The 21,729-nt window shown below is 41.5% G+C and overlaps 1 protein-coding gene across 3 annotated transcripts in view; it reads right to left on the minus strand.

Moving 5' to 3' along the window:
• ABAT (4-aminobutyrate aminotransferase) overlaps positions 1–21,729 on the minus strand; it is a 585,676-nt gene that overhangs the window by 154,004 nt on the left and 409,943 nt on the right. For all 3 annotated transcript variants that reach the window (XM_073632986.1, XM_073632985.1, XM_073632987.1), the window contains exons 7-10: positions 9,905–9,985; positions 9,301–9,393; positions 7,232–7,294; positions 699–762 (exon numbers count right to left, since the gene is read on the minus strand). In XM_073632986.1, the coding sequence (XP_073489087.1) occupies positions 699–762; positions 7,232–7,294; positions 9,301–9,393; positions 9,905–9,985 (301 nt within the window). The remainder of the gene's footprint in view (positions 1–698; positions 763–7,231; positions 7,295–9,300; positions 9,394–9,904; positions 9,986–21,729) is intronic.

Raw genomic sequence — 21,729 nt, forward strand, 5'->3', positions numbered from 1 at the left:
AAAATAAAAATATGAAAGAATTTCTCATGACAGATGAGTGTGCCCAGTATCACCCTGATCATTTTGGTTACTTTTGCTGCTATGGCTTCTAAAACCTTTGAGTCTCCTGGGTAAAATCAAAAATAGAGCAGTTTTCTGGAAGCAAATATCTATTGCTTATCTGCAGAACACAGGTTTCCCAGATGTTTCACAGCAGGATTGAAAACAGAAGCTTACTAGTAAGAAATACATTCTCTTTTTAGCTATGTATCAATATATTTTACTTTCAATTTTATTAAAAATTATCAAAAAAATTGTGAATATAACAATCAAAAATTGACAGAGTACAGTGATATGCGATGTATATATACACAGAGCTCCGAGCATACATGAAGTGGAGGAGAATAAGCAAACAATATAGCATATAGCAATCACTCCCAGGGCCCTAATCTACCACCTGGGAAAAAGTGTTGTGAGGGGCCGGAGTCACTGAGGGCCGTGCACCAGATAATGGTTTGCAAAACATACGGATCTCGACAGTCCAACCAGTTCAGAGTCTATCGAGCCCAGGATGAAGGTGAACCCGGGGTACCCTAGGGCGACCAAATAGCTAGTCCATAGGATTCAGGGATGGAGTGTCAAATTGAAACTTCCTGTATCAATATATTTATTACATTACATATTGTGGGATGTTGACAACAGAAGACTCTTGCTCTTACCCATAGTTCGTCCATGAAAACCACCCATAAATGACAAAATGCTGTAGTCAGGGCATCCTGGATACTAGATAAGAAAATAAAACAGTGGAGTCAATTCCCATTTTATTGGTCAGTAGACAATAGGTCACTTTAAAATAAATAGAACACATTATCATTGGATATTTTAAGACAGAAGCTTGATGGACAAGCAGTTAATACTGCAAACAATTGTTCTATATACAATGACAGACTGGTTATGATGCAAGCTAAAGTAACCATTTAGAAGGAAACTACACTAAATAAAAAGAGGGAAATCTTACAGTATATTGTAAAGAGCACAACCACAGTCTTAGTGCCCGCAGTATTTATGTGAAATAAATTAGTTGATATGTATACTAGGTATACTACATAAATATCCCTCACTTTCTGTATATTCAGAGAACCAAATGGGTAGCTAAACAGATAAGGTCTATCTATCGACCTGTTACTGATACAGTAAATGTGTGCAACACTAAAATTTTATCTTTAAAACCTGTGAGTGTAATGGACAGTGGAGACTAAGTAAAATATAGGAAATCCCTTTCTCAACACTGGGATACATTCTCATTTTTCTCAGGAAAGTTATCTTTAAAAAGAGCAAAAAATCTAACAAAGCTATGAATATTGAGATATGTATATATGTGGTGCAAAGTATCTTTCTGCTCAAAAGTGGATACTACAATTTCAGGTAAGTGTAACTGATTTTTGCGGTCCCCTAGGCATAAATGAGCAGGTATCCCTTGCAGTGCGGGCACTGGCTCCCCTGCGCGAAACCACGTAGCTGTGCGTTGGCTCGCGGGGTCCGGATAGCAGGCGCGCACCCGATGCATAGCGGGGGTGCCAATGCTCGCGGCCGATGGTCGCGATGACCGCCGGCCATGAGCAATGGTGACCAGGAGAGACAGAACAGGGACGAGTGTGTGTAAACATACACTTCCCTGTCCTGTTCTGACAGGAGTGACATATCATGTGTTCCTATTGGCTAGGAACCACGATCTATCACTTCCTGTAGTTAGCCCCTCCCCCTTCAGTTAGAATCATGTAGCAGGGAACACAGTTAACCCTTTCACTGCCCCCTAGTGTTAACCCCTTCACTGCCAGTAACATTTTTACAGTAATCAATGCATTTTTAATTGCACTGATCGCTGTATTAATGCCAATGGTTCCAAAAATGTGTCAAAATTGTTCGATGTGTCCATGTCGCAGTCACGATAAAAAAAAAAAATCACAGATCGCCGCCATTACAAGTAAAAAAAATTAATATCAAAAATGCTATAAATCTATCCCCTATTTTGTAGACGCTATAACTTTTGCGCAAACCAATCAATATACACTTATTGTGTTTTTTTTTTACCAAAAATATGTAGAAGAATACATATCGGCCTAAACTGAGAAAAAAATAGCTTTTTTTTTATTGGGATATTTATTATAGCAAAAAGTACAAAATATTGTGCTTTTTTCAAAATTGTCGCTTTTTTTTTGTTTATAGCGCAAAAAATAAAAACCGCAGAGGCGATCAAATACCACCAAAAGAAAGCTCTATTTGTGGGAAAAAAAAGGACATCAATTTTGTTTGGGTACAACGTCGCACGACCGCGCAATTGTCAGTTAAAACGACGCAGTGCCGAATCGCAAAAAAACACTCTGGTCAGGAAGGGGGTAAATTCTTCCGGGGCTGAAGCGGTTAAAAAAGATGATATGAAAAGAACCCGTTCATTAGATCTGCAGGTTGCCATTGCTGACCTATCCTCTTCCTATCTACAATAGTATAGATCCCAGATTTGCAACCCCTGGGGTGCGATCTACCAGCCGACCGTTGCTAGGTGACCGATAGATCACCTGGGCTTGGCGATCTGCTGACGAATAGCCTGGATGAGCTTGCAGGGAAACTACTTCCAAGAACATAGCTCACAGCCGGCGCCAGCCGCAGAGACAGCAGTTTCGCGGGGGCATCAACTGACCGCATAACCCGAGGCCTCTTCTAAAGTTGCGGCAGTAATGACAGGCATGCTGTTGGCATCACTCCGCTTCTGAGTCCTGGCAGTTGTGGGATCCACAGCAGTGCTACAAGGTCATTATCACTGGGCATCATAGAAGACAGTAGCATTGTTATGGCCACAAAAGGAGTTATATAGACACAATAGGAGTTATATGGATACAATAGCATCTTTATGCTATCGTACCCATATAGATGTAAAACAGCATCTATATGGGCACAACAGCATAAGGATGCTATTGTGCTCATATAGATGCACAATAGCATAAAGATGCTATTGTGCCCATATCACACGCACCCATCCAGCAGGAACCATTCAAGTGAATGAGACCGCTCTGCAAGTGCCCTGCAACCTTTGGCAGTATAGCAACCAAGGTGTTAAAGCAGACTGTGAGGAGGCATGGTATCCCCTCCTCACTACCTGCTTTAACCCCCCCTTGGACCTCGCAGAAGCATACAGTTGCAGGGAGCTTGCAGAGTGGCCCCATTTACTTGAATGGGTTGCGATTGGCAGGTGGTAGCACCCACCAAAAGTAACAGGGGGTTTAATTCCTGCTGCGGCATGTCTACACTTTTGGCTGCTGCCTCAACGGCTAAAGAATGTAGAGATTGGGGTCAGATAATTCAACCACAGGATTTTACCACCCCCCCAACTTTATGTGTGTATGATCCCTAAGAGCTCATTTACAAGTACAGCAGGCACTGCTGCTCCTCTGAAAAGCGATCAGAGTGTGTTTGACAGGTGACGAGGAGGCAATATGTTGCTTCCTCACCACCTGATTTAAACCCATGATTGCCATGCAAAGCACACGATTGCGGCACAGCAGTATGGCAATTAGAGGTTTAAATCAGGTGTAAGGAGGTGACACTGGGCAACACAGTGCCTGGTGATCTTTCAATTCTCCCATGTTGTTCAGGTAGATCTCCACTTCTTTAAGGTTGCCTACCCCTAGTATAGATTATCTGGTAAATGAAAGACCAAAAACTACAGCTCTTTGGGCAGTGGCACCAAATGTCTAAAATGTACCATCAACACTGCACCCCCTAAAGCACCAGGAAAGATACCCAGGTATTGCACGTGATGGATGAATACCAAATATCATCGCATTAGCAACTTATAATTTGCTTCCGTGGCTAGGATGTTAATAATGTTTTTTGATGAGTTAGACCAGATTTCTTGCCAGTCTTCTGGAGAGATAAATGACTCTAGGCCTAATTTCCAGCTGGCAGTACATATAGGTGCCTCCATAAACAACTAACGGATATACAGTGCCTTGAAAAAGTTACATAGTTACATAGTAGGTGAGGCTGAAAAAAGATAGGTCCATCAAGTCCAACCTGTGTGTGATTAAATGTCAGTATTACATTGTATATCCCTGTATGTTGCAGTCATTCAGGTGCTTATTTAATAGTTTCTTGAAACTATTGATGCTCCCCGCTGAGACCACCACCAAAAGTATTCATACCCCTTGAAATTTTCCACATTTTGCCATGTTACAACCAAAAACGTAAATGTATTTTATTGAGATTTTATGTCATAGACCAACACAAGGTGGCACATAATTGTGAAGTGGAAGGAAAATGATAAATGGTTTTCAAATTTTTTCACAAAAAAATATCTGAAAAGTGCATTTGTATTTAGCCCCCCTGAGTTAACACTTCTTTGGAGAACCACCTTTCGCTGCATTTACAGCTGCAAGTCTTTTTGGGTATGTCTCTACCAGCTTTGCACATATAGAGTAACATTTTTGCCCATTCTTCTTTGCAAATTAGCTCAAGCTCTGTCAAATTGGATGGATGGAGAGTGTGAACAGCAATTTTCAAGTCTTGCCACAGATTCTCAATTGGATTTAGGTCTAGACTTTGACTGGGCCATTCTAACTCATGAAAATGCTTTGATCTAAACCATCCCATTGTAGCTCTGGCTGTATGTTTAGAGCCATTGTCCTGTTGGAAGGTGAACCTCTGCCCCAGTCTCAAGTCTTTTGCAGACAGGTTTTCTTCTAAGATTGCCCTGTATTTGGCTCCATCCATCTTCCCATCAACTCTGACCAGCTTCCCTGTCCCTGCTGAAAAAAAGCATCCCCACAACATGATGCTGCCAACACCATGTTTCACGGTGGGGATTGTGTGTTCAGGGTGATGTGCAGTGTTAGTTTTCCGCCACACATAGCATTTTGCTTTTAGGCCAAAAAGTTAAATTTTGGTCTCATCTGACCAGAGCACCTTCTTCCACGTTTGCTGTGTCCGCCACGTGTCTTCTCGCAAACTGCAAACAGGACTTCTTATGCCTTTCTTTCAACAATGGCTTTCTTCTTGCCACTCTTCCACAACGGCCAGATTTGTGGAGCGCACGACTAATAGTTGTCCTATGGACAGATTCTCCCACCTGGGCTGTGGATCTCTGCAGCTCTTCCAGAGTTACCATGGGTCTCTTGGCTGCTTCTATGATTAATTCTCTCCTTGCCTGGCCTGTCAGTTTAGGTGGACGGCCATATATTGGCTTGGTTGGGCCATATCTTGGTTTGCAGTTGTGCCATACTCTTTCCATTTTTGGATGATGGATCGAACAGTGCTCCGTAAGATTTTCAAAGCTTGGGATATTTTTTTTTAACTCGGTTTTAAACTTCTTCAAACCTTTATCCCTGACCTGTCTGATGTGTTCCTTCATGATGTGGTTTGTTCACTAAGGCTCTCTAACAAACCATTGAGTGCTTCAGAAGAACAGCTGTATTTATACTGAGATTAAATTGCACACAGGTGGACTCTATTTACTAATTAGGTAATTTCTGAATTGGTTCCACTTCATTTTAGTTAGTTAGGTTGAAAAAAAACACAAGTCCATCTAGTTCAACCTAGAAGTTAGGGGATAGAGAGAGAACATCCACCCATACCACTAAATAATTGCCAACATCCCTTGTGCAGTTAGTAAAGAAAGGAGGTAACCCCCAAAAAAGAACTGGGACTTTAACGGCAACAAAAGTACAATACTACAAATATAATTTATTCAAAAAATACACATATATACAAATATGAAATATCAAACCACTAAAATTGATTAACAATAATGATGATCATTATTGTTAATCAATTTTAGTGGTTTAATATTTCATATTTGTATATATATGTGTATTTTTTGACTAAATTAAATTTGTATTATTGTACTTTCGTTGCCGTTAAAGTACCAGTTCTTTTTTGGGGGTTACCTCCTTTCTTTACAACCTAGAAGTTAGGGTTATAAGAGTAAAAGGGGGCTGAAACAAATGCACACAACACATTTTCCTTCTACCTCACAATTATGTGCCACTTTGTGTTGGTCTATCACATAAAATCCCAATAAAATACATTTACGGTTTTGGTTGTAACATGACAAAATGGAAAATTTCAAGGGGTATGAATACTTTTTCAAGGCACTGTATATACGTGATTCTAAACATCAGGGTAGGAAGCGCACACGCACACCTTCTGCTGTAATTTGTCACAGCAGAAGCCGATCAGTGGGTGCTGGCCAATGGATATCCGCCAGCACCTGCCGATTGTGTGTAAGAAGCACAGGACAGCGCTCTGCCAATGTCAACAAGGCAGAGCTCCGTTCTGACAGGGGGAAAAGTGATGGACTTTCTTTACCTGAAAAGCAGGGATTAAAATCCATTATATCCCATAGTTTGTAGACGTTATAACTTTTGCACAAAATCAATCAATATACGCTTACTGGGATTTTTTTTTTTTTACCAAAAATATGTAGCACAATACATATTGGCCTAAATTGAAGAAGAAATTTGATTACATTTTTTTTTTTATTGGATAGAAAGCAGAAAGATATATATATATATATATATATATATATATATATATATATATATATATATATATATATCTTTCTGCTTTCTATCCAATAAAAGAAAATGTAATCAAATTTCTTCTTAAATTTAGGCCAATATGTATTGTAATATTATATATATATATATATATATATATATATATATATATATATATATATATATATATATATTTTTTTTTTTTTTTTTTTCAAAAATTGTCAGTCTTTGTTTTTAGCTCAAAAAAGAAAAAAAACGCAGTGGTGATCAAACACCACCAAAAGAAACTATTTGTGGGAAATTTTATTTGGGTACAGCATTGTATGACCGCGCAATTGTCAATTATAGTAACAAAGTACCGTATTGCAAAAAATGGCCTGGCCATGAAGGGGGGTAAATCTTCCAGAGGTCAAGTGGTTATTTGAAATTTATTTTCAAAAAAATAAAAATAAATTTTGACTTCACTCTGATGCACCCGATTTGCATGTTTTGCATGCAAGTAAATTAAAAAAAAAATTAAAGCCAGGGACAGCCATGCATTTAGCATTTTCAGAAGGAGAAAATGGAACCCTCTGTATTTCTCTCAGAACAGATTGGAGCTTTTAGCTCAGCAGGAACACTATTGCTCGAGTTACGGGATTCCAGTTATTGGTGTATTTGAAGAGATATTCACTAATATAATGTGTTGTTAAATAATATACCTGGTTAACCATGCAGGATTCCAGCTCTTCTTTTGTGGCACTATTGTGGCCTCTTTCCTTGTTCTGAAATGCAGTCATATTATATACCTTAATGAAAAGCTCTACAAAATGGCAAACAACAGCATGTACTTTCGCGATTGAAAACTGGTTAAGAAAAGTATAGGTGCACTAACAATTCTTGAAGGTGCATGCTCTGTGGCTGTTATCCTTATTTTTGTTTTACTGTTTAAGTGAGTCACACTGCCCAAACAAGCTCAGAAATGGTAACAAAGCCATAGCACCTATCCCAAAGGTTCAAATGCCTCCATCCTAAACATACTTGCAAAAAAGTACAAACCACAATAGCCCCTGGAAATTTTAAGGTCAGCACACAATTCTTACACAGAATATACTGCATGTATATATAAAAACAATACTTCAATACTTGTAACAAACACCAGAAGATGCACTGATACCAAATATGCTCATTAAAGATATTCCTTCTTGGTACATAAATACATATTACTTCATACAGATTTAGAGTCTGTGATTTGTGAATCAACATAAAAAATGAAGTACATCATAATCTCAACGCATTTCATAAAACACAATGCACTTCATCAGGAGTTTGATGTTACTAGCAGAGTGTCTGAAAATCCATACAGGGGATCCATCCAACAACCAACCAAGAGGGGGCAAACGAAAAGCAAAACAGAAGAAAAGACTGGAGCTGGGGAAAAGGTACCAACGGCAAAGATTATCCAATTAAAAAAGTGCCTGGACAGAGCCCCCACTCCTAGAGATCAATGATGCCAACAGCCAATATGTACATGCTTATTCCATGACAGTGACTCACTAAGTAATGAAGAAAAGATAATATTGACAGTCCTGGAGCATGCATCTTCAGACAAGTCTCAAATTCCATCTTCCTTATTTCGGCTAGGTTCCTCTTAATAGCAGATATGGTGAGGGCCATTTTAACAAACATCTCTTGTTTATCATAATAGCAAACTTGAAGACAACATTATTCAGTCTCCAGGATACTTGCTTATTTATTAAAATATTTTAATTCTTTGAAAATAACTTATAGATATAGCGAGGATTATGCTAGCTGATGCCTTTGTTATGCTGGCAAAAAATGCCTTAATTTTCATTCAACAGAAGAAATATTTAAATATTTCTCATTATATTCTTCAAATGCATGGATAGCAAGCAGTTCCATATTTCACTGAGCTCCAGGCAAACCGCTAAGTATACAGTTGAAATATATACAATGGAGCGGTTTTACTTGCCAAAGGATTTGCATTTGTGTCCATCAAGTTCTGAGATTTACACAGATCTGTCTTGCGGTGCAGGAGACCTGCTTTTTTCCTACTGCGGTTGCACATTATACAAAAATGCAACATTTGCTCATTACATAGTGGTCCCTCCCCACCATATAAACAAAGCACATTTAACCTGAAAAGGAAAGCATCTGTGGAGAAAAGTTAGAACATTTTTACACCCAGCTTCTGCACTGAAATGGGTGATGTAACATTTCTTACTGCAAGGACCTAGGAAAGTAGAGTACCCTAAATACCATGAGAATTTATCAAGACATTTGTGATCCTCAGTGTTTTCAGGATCTTGCTGGAAGGATTGTGACACCATTTCCACCCAAGCTCTGTGGGAGGAAGCCGGGTGTATACTGTATACTTGAATTTTTAACTTTTCTTTGCTGGTGTTTTTTTTTTCTTACTTCAGCGAGTGTACATGTGCACCAAGTAAAAATGAAACATTTGATTTAGTGCAAGATCTGATTTAAGGGTCTATTGACACCAGCTGTTGCATTACAACATAGTAGCTGGTGTATGATGAGAAGCATTGGAATCACAACAGTGCACTGTTCACTTTTCATTAAATTATATTGGCCACCGTGTGGTGCCAGGTGGTGGATTGCCTCACATTGCGCTTCCCTGGAAAAAGTACGGCCTGCTGTATTTTGTTTCAACACACATCCACCACACAAAAACCCAAGCTCAGATTTTATTCATCCTTTACCCGCAGTATAGCAAATTTATAGCCCAAACCATGTAAGAGTTTGAACTTACTCTGTACCACATAAATATTGATTTAAAAGCATTTTCATTTGAGCATGATCCACAGGACATTGTAATTACTTGGGTCAACCCCTTTGGTCCAATCTATAAGAGAAAAAAAAGAGAAAAAGAGAATGTATTTTACATGTCATATTTTAACAAAATTATAAAATGAACAATCACATGAAATCAACAAATGGTGAAAACATACAGGCCTATTGAAAAAAAAAAAAAAAAAAAACGTATTCTGTACATGTACATGTTATAAGTGTAGGTTTAAACTAAAGAGTTTTTCATTCAATACATTTTTATTGTTTTTAAGAGTGTATTTGACAATCTTAATGATACATAGCAGAAAAAAAGAAATCAGCAAGCTTAAAGACGCCAACATACAGTAACATAGAAGAATGCCATAACAAAACATTATGTAGTTCTTAAATGGACCAGGGGTGTGCGTCTTATTCCGGAGGGCAATAAATAAAAAAAGGTTGTTTGGAGGAATCAAGACAAGCTACATTTTTTTTTAACAAAATAACAAATTTGTGCAGTTTATTTTCCACAACTGTAGTGTCTTTATGAGCACAGTGTTTATGACAAGTTAGCTTTTTGTACTTACAGATAACAAGGATTCCTCCAGTTTTTCAGTGAAATTCTCAGGGGGTAAAATGCCTAGAGCTGGTCTGTTGACAAATGTACTCTGAAAGAATGAAACAGTTGTAAATATTAACTGACAGTGATCATGTGTAGTTCTTACCAGTTACATTTACCATTTTAGATTTACAATTATAGCAAAAACCTAAATCATCACCTGTCTACATAAATGATCTGCTACCAACATTTAAAAATATGTATGTAGACCTTTTAGGATCTAACACAGATCAGTTTCTTGACATGGCAGAGCTTAATTTGAGCACATAGTTAAAAGTATTCCATTATTAAAATAAATTTATTTTCAAATATCAAATGGAAGTACATTGCTTTTAGAACCGAGATTCAAACTTTGAAATGCATACAGGGAGCACAGTCCAACTGCTTAGGATGTAATTTTTTTTTTCAGCCCTGAAGAAGGGAGATTTTGTAACCTTCTAAAAGTGTAGGCTACCAAGTTTTAATGAAAGCAATTATTGGCACCTGGCCATCTCATCAATTAATTCTTGTATGGAATTACCGCTCTTGGAAATGTTTAATTGTGTAGAAAAAAAATCTAATCACAGACATGCCTCAAAACTATTTTCATTTAACATTCCAACCTTTTGGCTTTAACCACTTAAGGCCTATATTACAAACTTGTTTACATGTTAAAATCATTTTTTTTGCTAGAAAATTACTTAGAACCCCCAATTATATATATATATATTTTTATTTTTTTTTTTTTTTTCAAAACACCCTAGAGAATAAAATTGCATTTTATGGTAAAATGGTCGTTGCAATACTATGTCACACCGTATTTGTGCAGCGGTCTAACAAATGCAATTTTTGGGGAAAAAATACACCTTTTTGAATTAAAAAATAATAAACCAGTAACATTAGCCCAATTTTTTTCTATATTGTGAAAGATAATGTTACACCGAGTAAATTGATACCTAACGTGTCATGCTTCAAAATTGCGCCCGCTCGTGGAATGGCGACAAACTTTGGCACTTGTTTACAAATTTCTACAGGATACCAGTTTTGAGTTACAGAGGAGGTCTAGTGCTAGAATTATTGCTCTCGCTCTAACGATTGCAGCAATACCTCATATGTGTGGTTTAAAATCTGTTCTCATATGTGGGTGCGACTTACGTATGTGTCCGCTTCTGCACGCGAGCTCGGCAGGGCAGGGCGCTTGAAATTTTTTTTTTCTTATTTTACTTGTTACTTTTTATATTTACAACGACAGCAGGCAGTCCGGAAGTGGTTAGCCACTTCTGCCCCGAACCATTTGGCTGGCCAAAGACCAGAGCACTTTTTGCGATTCGGCACTGCGTCGCTTTAACTGACAATTGCCCGGTCGTGCGACGTGGCTCCCAAACAAAATGGACATCCTTTTTTTCCCACAAACAGAGCTTTCTTTTGGTGGTATTTGATCACCTCTGCGGTTTTTATTTTTTGCACTATAAAAAAATCGTAATAAGCGTTTATTGATTGGTTTGCGCAAAAGTTATAGTGTCTACAAAATAGGGGATAGTTTTATGGCATTTTTAATGGCGGCGATCAGCGAATTTTATCGTGACTGCGACATTATGGCGGACAATTTTGCCACCATTCACATTTATACAGCAATCAGTGCAATTAAAAATGCATTGATTACTATGTAAATGTGACTGGCAGTGAGGGGGTTAACCACTAGGTGGGGCTGTAGGGGTTAAGTGTGTCCTAGGTAGTGATTCTAACTGTGGGGGGAGGGGCTGTGTGTGACACTACACTGATCACCGCTCCCGATTACAGGGAGCTGTGATCAGTGAGAGTGTCATTAGGCTGAACGGGGAGATGCTTTTTTACATTAGCATCACCCCGTTCTTCCTCACCATGAGACAATTGCAGGTATCCCCGCGGACATGGAGTCCGTGGCACCCGCGATCACGGTCACGGAGCTCCTGGCGGGCGCTTGCAAGCCAACTTTTAAAGGGCAACATACAGGTACGTTAATCTGCCTGTACGTGCCCTTCTGCCGCAGTATATCTGCATGAGGCGGTTGGGAAGCGGTCAGGAAACACTTAAAGAAATAAAAAAAGAGAGAAAAAACTGGAGTCAATTGCAACTGTTTTGCAGATCAAGCAGAAGGAAAAATATGGAATCACTTTGTTGAACCACCTCTGGCTTTTATAACAGCTTGAATTGTCAGAGGCATGGATTAATCATCAACCTATAAACAAACAATATTCTTCATCAATCCGGCTCCAACTTTCTTTTATTGCAGTTGCCAGATCAGCTTTGCAGGTTGGAGCCTTGTCATGGATAATTTTCTTTAATTTCCACCATAGATTTTCAATTGGATTGAGGTCTGGACTATTTGCAGGCCATGCCATTGACATTATACAGGTGCATCTCATAAAATTATAATATCAAAAAGTTAATTTATTTCAGTAATTCAATTCAAAAAGTGAAACCCCTATATTTTATATAGATGCGCTACACACAGAGCGATCTATTTCAAACATTTCTTGATTATGGTTTACAGCTAGTGAATACCCAAAATTCAGTATCTCCAAAAATTTGAATATTACATGAGACCAATAAAAAAAGGATTTTTGAAATTTTGGCTCACTAAAAAGTATGTCCATGTACAGTACAGTATGCACTCAATACTTTTGTCAGGGCTCCTTTTGCATGAATTGTTGCATAAATGCGGCGTAGCATGGAGGCGCTCAGCCTGTGGCACTGCTGAGGTGATATGGAAGCCCAGGTTTCTTTGATAGTGGCTTTCAGCTTGTCTGCATTGTTAGGTCTGATGTCTCTTATCTATTCTCTATGGGGTTTAGATCAGGCGATTTTGCTGGCCAATCAAGCACAGTGATCATTAAACCAGGTATTGGTATTTTTGGCAGTGTAGGCAGGTGCCAGGTCCTGATGGAAAATGAAATCGGCATCTCCATAAAGCTGGTCAGCAGAAGTGCTCTAGGATTTCCTGGTAGAGGGCTGATCTGACTTTGGACTTGCTAAAACAGTAGACCAACACCAGCAGATGACATGGCCCCCCAAATCATCACTGACTGTAGAAACTTCACACTGGACCTCATGTAATTTGGATTCTTATTCATATTTTTCTTATTTATATATCCATATTTTTTTCCTCTGCTTGATCTGCAAAAACAGTTTCAATTGGCTAAAATTTTTTTGACAGTTGACCGCATTGCTGATGGAGAGGGACGGGAGTGGAGGCAAATAAAGATGCCATGCAGGCACCCGGCCTCCTTCTTATCAATTTGTCATTAGTTGTTAGGACACAAATGGCTGGAAGGCTGTAGTTAGTTGTGCACAATGAAAACCTGTGACTGTAACTAAAAGGCAGGCTTGGTCCACCTGCTGGCTTGTTGTTGGGCATTTTTTAGGCATTTTAGAGAGTTAGAGACTGTGCTGCAGCTCCCTCCCCATCACTATTTTAACTCTTGATGTTGGGAAAAGCTGCCAGAACTGGGTCATGTTGATAACAGAGGAACCAGGCAGCGGAGGAAAATCACAATCAGATTTAGAGAGAGGCAAGTACTCAGTATAGAAGAAGGATGAACATTTTTTTCATTTTTCATGTCTGAGGTTTACAACCACTTTAAATTATAACTAAGAGGCAAACCTTTTTTTCTTTTGTTTTGGGAAGAGTAGAGAGGGATTAGAACTCCTGTCAGGTTTTATTACGGTCTGTGCCCCCATTGAGGAGATTCATCCACTCCCAAATTTGGTTTGTCACTTAACAGAAATACAGGAGAACCCCTGAAAAGGGACACTAGTTGTGGTGAGACCCTGGTGGCAACTAGGGATTCCCTCACTTTGAGGGATTTTTTCTTAGTTTTAGCTATGGGACAGGCAGTGAAGGGAAATTTCCCTAAAGCTACACAGATGTAAAAAAAAAAGGCACCATCATGGGTTATAATCATAAAAGGGAATACCCATTGAGGAAAGGAGACTAAACAGCAGTGAAGCCTGGTTGTATATACTTCATCAGGGGAACGCGTTCTTGGACCTAGGAACAGGACTATATGGAGGTGAGCGCAGCGGTGAAAGGTGGTGGGAGCCACAGTATATTATTGATATAGAAGACTCACAAGGGTGAATGATTTAAGAAGAGTAGCACAAGGTGTACATCTTTTTTTTTTTAGAACTGTATTTTTATTAAATATTTTCACATTACAAATACAGCACAGAAAGCTCGATAAGAGCTAGAATTAATTAAAAAAAAAACAAAACAAAAACAGGTTACAGGTATCCAGGGCGAGAATAGAGGTGTATCCATAAAAAGAGCTGTATAAAACAGGCCAGTTAAGGGCTATAACAAAAAATTATCTGGGAGTATGTAGCAATTTTGAACAAAGTAAAACCGTATACCATAAGGTAAGGGGATATTAATCTGGGTGGCATCTAGGAGTCATCAAGGGAGGTGGGAGTATGAAGGGGTGCTATATCAGGGAGGATGGAAAGAAAATTGTGAACCAAATAGGGTCAAGGAGGAGAACCACTCAGATTTCTCCCATATCTCCCAGACCCCATCAAATCTGTCAACAGCATCCTCAACCAATGCCGTCATGTGCTCCATTCTGCAAATTTCGGCAATGAAATTGAGAAGCTGTTCCTGAGAGGGTGGGTCGGGGGTCAACCAGCACATTGGGATAATTCTCTTAGCTGCTAATAAAATATATGAAGCTAGTTTGTTCGAGATTTTCCCCAAACCTGGCAAGGAGAGGCCAAGGAGAAGTAGCGGGTCCAATGGGAGAGGAGACTCAAGTAGGTCGGAGCAGGGACATCACCATGGACCAGAAAGGTGTTATTAACTCACATTGCCAGAATATATGGTAATGAGTGCCTCTGGTCTTACCACATCTCCAACAGAGAGGGATCATAAGGGTGTAAGATCTCTGGTGTTCTATACAAGAACAACAATATTTTGAACGCTGTCTCCCTCTGCGTCACGTAGCGGGATATGTTGAAGGTGTGGGTCCAGATTTTGCCCCACTGAGGGGGAGAAATAGGCTTTTGGGTGATTTGGGCCCATTTTCGCATGTAAGCGTGAAGATCATCTGAAAGTGGGGATGAGTCTTGGAGTATTTCGTAAATAACAGAGATTAATCGTGTTTGATGGGGGCCTTGGGAGCAGATAAGTTTAAAGGTTGTTGGTTTAGGTAAAATAAGGGTAGGGGAGAGAGCTGACAGATAATGACTAATTTGGAGGTGAGAGTAGTGCAAATTTTTGGGGAGTTGGTATTTAAACTGGAGGTTAGTAAAGGTTTGGAATTTACGGGTGGCTGGGTGAATGAAATGGCGGAGTTGAAACAGGCCAGCCTGTGTCCAGGGGGCCATACAGGAGTGGGATAGGCTGTCAGAGCAGTGGGTTGAAGAGTACATTAGATAATGGGGGGCATGGCGAAAAGAGGCAGAATTTGTTGGAACAAGTGCGCCAGAGTTTTAGTGTGAACAGCACAGAACTTAAACATAAGCTATAGAGTTTGGGGTCTTGAAACAGAGTGGGCGACCAGACAAGGGAGCAGGGGTGTGTGGGGAAACAACGAGCCTGTCTCGATTTCTGATTTCTGTCCATCTATTCAGGGCTGCTAGGCTGGACCAGACCACCACTGCCCAAAGGTGAGAAGATAAATAGTATTATAGACATCCGGGGCACCCAGACCCCCCCCCCCCATGCCTAGAGGAGAAGAGCACAGAGCTTGCTATCCTATGGGCTTTGTCATTCCAAAGGAAATTAAGGAGCCAACGTTTGACTAATTTTAGTTGTGACATGGGGATAGGAATCGGTAGGGTCTCAAAGAGATATAGCAGTTCAGGCATAACAGACATTTTTAGTACATTGATCCTACCAATCCAAGATATCGGGAGTGGGTTCCAACGCTTTAACGTGTCACCGATTTCTTTAAACAGAGGAACAAGAGGCAGTGCCTCCGTTTTAGAGGTGTTAATTTTATACCCGGACAGATCACTGAATTTCGATAGTAGGGAGTGTAAAGAGGGAAAGGAGGGAAATATGAGGGTTAGTGAGAGTCGATAGAATGTCATCTGCAAATAAAGAGAATTTATATTCCCTTAGGCGCATGGGTATACCTCAGATGTCAGGTTGGGACCAGATAGCCTCTATTAGGGGTTCTAGACAATAGATAAAAAGTAACGGGGAGAGGGGACAGCCTTGGCTGGTGTCGTTAGTCATTGAGAATATCTGAGATAAAAAGGAGGCCATTCGGACCTGGGATGAAGGGTTGGAATAAATGGTGTATAGAGCAGATAAAAAAGGGCCTCGGAATCCAAATATGGTTAGGGTGGCGAACACGTAGGGTCAGCTCAATCTGTCAAACGCTTTCTGATCATCTAAGCGGAGTATTATGGCAGGTCTGCGTACTCGATTTAAAATGTCTATGGTGCATCTGGTATTGTCTCCCGTGTGTCTGGTAGGAACGAAACCCACTTAGTCCTTGTCGATCAATTTTGTCAGAAATTGGGATTAACGATTGGCCAGAATTTTTGTAAAATTTTGTAGTCAGTATTTAAAAGAGCTATTGGTCTATAATTATCTGGAAGGGATGGGTCTTTGCCCGGCTTGGGTATGACCGAAATGTGGGAATGTAGAGAGGTGTGATGGGGCAGATTGCCTTGTAAAAGAGAGTTATATAGAGACAGTAAATGGGGCGTTATGGTCGAACAGAATGTCTTATAGTAAGAATAAGGAAGGCCGTCTGGTCCAGGGTATTTTCGGGAGGGTATGTGTTTGATAGTGTTGGTCAGTTCGTCTTAAGTAATGGGGGCATTTAATGTTAATAGGTCCGTCATGCCCAGCTTAGGAAGCTGGATAGCGTCCAAGAAGGTCTCGAACGACCCTTGATCAAATGGGGGATGAAGGGCGGGGGTTAAACAATTATATAGTTTATTATAGAAGTCCCCAAAGACCCGGTTCATAGTCTGTGGGCAATGGGTAGGGGTACCATCTGATTGTTTTAAATGGTCAGGAAAGGATTGAAAGGGTCTAGGATTGAGTCTGGAGACTAACATGATGTGGGGCTTATTGGGGAACTCATAGAATCTCTGTATGGCCCACAAAAGGGATTTAGCTATAGCGGACATGTCCACAGATTTTATCCAATTTCTCAACGAGGTCACTGTCCTCAGCAGGGCCACCGTGGGAGAAGGCACCAGAGCATGTTCAGCAGTTAGCAGTTTAGCTAGTAAAGAGATCTTTAAACGGGCTGCATCTTTCTTCCTGCGGGAGCTCACAGAAATACACTGCCCTCTGAAAAAAAAATCTTATGAGCCTTCCAAAGGGTGGATAGACAGGAAAAACTGTGTTGAGTTGAAAGTATTTGGTTAGTGCCGAGAGAAGTTCAGTTTTGGTTTCAGGGTAGTTCAGTAAAGATTCATTGAGTCTCCAATGGCATGTCTTGGGATAAGCAGTGGGGAGTGAAAGATCTAGGGTTAGGGGGGCATGTTCTGACCAGGTGATAGGGCTTAGAGCAGAAGACATATAGGCAGAAGGGGGCAGTTACGAAGAACTAGTTTACCTGGAGAACATTATGTGTGGGGGGGGGGGGGGAGTAGAACGAAAACTGTTTGCTGGTGGGGTGTTTTATCCTCCAGGCATCAAAGAGGTAATGAGCCGTGTCAATTGACAGAAGGAGGATGCTAGTGATCGCATTGGGAGAGGTAGCTTAGTTTGGAATAAAGATCACCTATCTCTAGGAGAGAGGATAGCATTGAAATCCCCCCCACTACCGTGAAGGGCCAAATGTTTCAGTGAGGAATTGAAGCTGACCTGAATTAGGAGCATAAACATTAATAAGGGTAAGAGGATTAGACATGAACGCACATTGCAGTATTACGTATCAACCATGCGGGTCCAAGTGGGAGGACTGGATCTGGAGAGGACAGGAGCGCCTGACAAGTACTGCAACTCCAGCCTTGCCAGATGAGTCCGATGCCATATATGATACCGGGAAGTGTTTGGAAGCAAATTTTAACCAACCTCCGGCTCGGAAGTGCGTCTCCTGAATCAGGATCACGTCCGCGCCAGAGGCCCTGAATTCCTTCAGAGCCAGCCATTGTATCTTGATGTTATAGGACAATATCTTTAGAGCCATAATTGGGGTAACTTAGTACGCCAGAGTACCCTTAATGCATTGGGTAGTCCCCCCTATGGTATGGGAGAGAAGCATTATTCTTGTAACTAATAGTACAGTATACTGTAACCTGGAAGGCAAGAGATACAACATCAATGAGAACAAAAAAAAGATAAAAACTTAAAAATAAAAAGGGTCCTCAGGGAAAAAAACTGGATAGAGTTCAGTAGCGTGGTAACAAGCAGGCCAAAGTGGCCTAAAAAGGTAAAATAGGAACAACAGTTGCAGGCCTGAGAAGCAAAAGCATCTCAAGCGTCCCCAACCGTAGTCAGGGGAAAGTAGGGGGAGCAAGGCAGTCTCCAGTGATGGTGAGGCATCTTTGGCTTGAGCAAGCAAGAGTCTCCCTATAAACCTTCAATGAGTTATCTAGAAAGAAAACCAGTTCCAAGGCATCTCAGTGGAAGAAAACATAAGAAACAAAGATCAAAAATCAAACCGTTGTGACTGGTGACAGGGGGGTAGGAACCCTAAGAGAGGAATCATGAAGATTATCTGACAGGTGGTCAGGTTGGTGGCTGGGAGTGCTGGGCACGTTGTGGTGTAGAGTAGGCTTTCGCTCCTCTCCCTCTCACCGGGTCCAGATCCGAGAAGGGGCCATGGGGGCCGGGGAGTAGTGGGAATTGGTTGACAATCTTCGCTGGTAGTGGTGGCAGGCCCATATTCTTAAGGAGAGAGTCCCCTTCTTGCAGGTCTCGGAGGATGTGTTGAACGCCATCTTCCATGACGGAGAGACAGAGCTGGAAGCCCCAATAGTAGGAAATCTTATGTTGCTGGAGATAGGAAATAATAGGCCGTAAAGAGCACCTTTTTGCCACAGTGATCAGGGAGAGGTCTCTAAAAATTTGGATTTTGTCCCCTTTGTATCTAATGTGGGATCTGTTGTGAGCTGCCAGAGTGAGCACTTCTTTGTGCTCATAATAGTGGAATCTCACCACGATATCTCGCGGTCTAGGTCTCGCCGGGGGTTTAGGTGCCAGGGATCTGTGGGCAAGGTCCATACGCCAGTCAATGTCAGCAATGTCTGGAGCCAGACTGTTGAACTGGCCTAGCAGGAATGATCTGATGTTGTTATCAGACACTTTTTCTGACACTCCACGGATCCTGAGATTTTGGCGTCTGTTTTCCAGATCTTCCTGCTGGAGTTGTAGTTGGGACGCGTTTTCCTCTTCTAAATCTTGCATATAGTGAATATTCTCATCAAATTTCGTCTCAAGTGTTGCTGTACGCTCACCAAGCTGATCTATTTCGCCCCTCATTTTCCTGGAGATCCTCCCCACTTCCTGAGCTATGCCCCTAGTGAGTTGGTGTGCAAAGGCCTGGAGCTTGATATCCAGCAACTCAGGGGTTAATAAAGCATAGGTGGGTGGTGGTTGCTGCAGTGGGGGTGCTGACTGGGGGAGCCGGCTGTGAGTCATCCTCCGATATTAGGGTGCGGACGTAATCTTCCGGGTCTCCTTGTGTAATTGAGACCTGGGATTGAGACCTAGTGAGGTAGCGGTCCATAGTGACGGTAGGCTGCGGCGCTGAAAAGGACCGGTAATGTTCCCTCTGGTCTCCGTATTTGACCATGAGGTGCCTGGAGGTCTTAGGAGCTGATATGGCTTACCCCTGTGGCGATCGGTGGCAGATGAAGCTATGCAGAGGCAATGTATGGGTCCGGAGCTCACAGTTTACACGTCCGCCATCATGGAGAGCTTGGAGAGTTTTTGAACTTATTTGTTTTGGTTTCTTTGTATGTATGGACTGCGTGGGTTGTTACAGACGTGGTGAAAATTTTCGTGTCAGTAGCACCTTTAGAAATATATTTACCTAGAAAAATGGTGACGTGTTCAATGCTTATTTCACCCGCTGTGTATACACAAACATTTTATTGAATAGTTTTGGGAACACATTTGGCTAGCTGCCATCTGACTACACACATTATTAGGAACACAGAAGGGAAGGGAGCGTGGGATTATACACATTTATTAGTATATATTTATGACATCACATATTGCACAAGGATATTGGAGGATGCAATTTTAGGTAGCCTTTACTTTTTTGAGTTTCTATGTTCACATTTGATGATTTGCTATTGTGTTTTGATTTTTATATAAAAGCGATACACAATTTGTTGATCTTTTTTTTATGTGCCTTGACTTAAAGTGCACTTATTATTTAATACAGAGATGGCCTTTATTGTGTAGAAAACAAAGGTAGACCCCAGAACACAACAGCATGGCTTAACCAGTTGCCGACCGCCGCACGACGATGTACGTCGGCAGTCGGAGGTGAGGGGGAGGCCATCCATTCGTGGCCCCCCCCCTCGCGATCGCTCCCAGCCAATGGGATCATTTCCCTGCCTCTGTGAAATGATGTCAGCCGAGGAGAGAGGACTGTAATGTGAGTGCACAACACACACACACACACACACACACAGTAGAACATGCCAGGCATACATTACACCCCCGATCCCCCCCAATCACCCCCCCCCCCCCCCCCGTCACACTGACACCAAGCAGTTTTTTTTTTTTCTGATTACTGCATGGTGTCAGTTTGTGACAGTTAGTGTGGTAGGGCAGTTAGTGTTAGCCCCCTTTAGGTCTAGGATACCCCCCTAACCCCCCAATAAAGTTTTAACCCCTTGATCACCCCCCGTCACCAGTGTCGCTAAGCGATCATTTTTCTGATCGCTGTATTAGTGTCGCTGGTGACGCTAGTAAGGGAGGTAAATATTTAGGTTCGCCATCAGCATTTTATAGCGACAGGGACCCCCATATACTACCTAATAAATGTTTTAACCCCTTGATTGCCCCCTAGTTAACCCTTTCACCACTGATCACTGTATAACTGTTACGGGTGACGCTGGTTAGTTCGTTTATTTTTTATAGTGTCAGGGCACCCGCCGTTTATTACCGAATAAAGGTTTAGCCCCTTGATCGCCCGGCGGTGATATGCGTTGCCCCAGGCAGCGTCAGATTAGCGCCAGTACCGCTAACACCCACGCACGCAGCATACGCCTCCCTTAGTGGTATAGTATCTGAACGGATCAATATCTGATCCGATCAGATCTATACTAGCATCCCCAGCAGTTTAGGGTTCCCAAAAACGCAGTGTTAGCGGGATCAGCCCAGATACCTGCTAGCACCTGCGTTTTGCCTCTCCGCCCAGCCCAGCCCACCCAAGTGCAGTATCGATCGATCACTGTCACTTACAAAACACTAAACGCATAACTGCAGTGTTCGCTGAGTCAGGCCTGATCCATGCGATCGCTAACAGTTTTTTTGGTAGCGTTTTGGTGAACTGGCCAGCACCAGCGGCCTAGGTCGTGGTCAAACCAGCACTGCAGTAACACTTGGTGACGTGGCAAGTCCCATAAGTACAGTTCAAGCTGGTGAGGTGGCAAGCACAAGTAGTGTCCCGCTGCCACCAAGAAGACAAACACAGGCCCGTCGTGCCCATAATGCTCTTCCTGCTGCATTTGCCAATCCTAATAATTCGGAACCCACCACTTCTGCAGCGCCCGTACTTCCCCTATTCACATCCCCAACTAAATGCAATCGGCTGCATGAGAGGCATTTTCTTTATGTCCTCCCGAGTACCCCTACCCAACGAACCCCCCCCAAAAAGATGATGTGTCTGCAGCAAGCGCGAATACAGG

This window comes from Aquarana catesbeiana, linkage group LG06 (assembly GCF_042186555.1).
Source record: "Aquarana catesbeiana isolate 2022-GZ linkage group LG06, ASM4218655v1, whole genome shotgun sequence".
Taxonomy (NCBI): domain Eukaryota; kingdom Metazoa; phylum Chordata; class Amphibia; order Anura; family Ranidae; genus Aquarana; species Aquarana catesbeiana.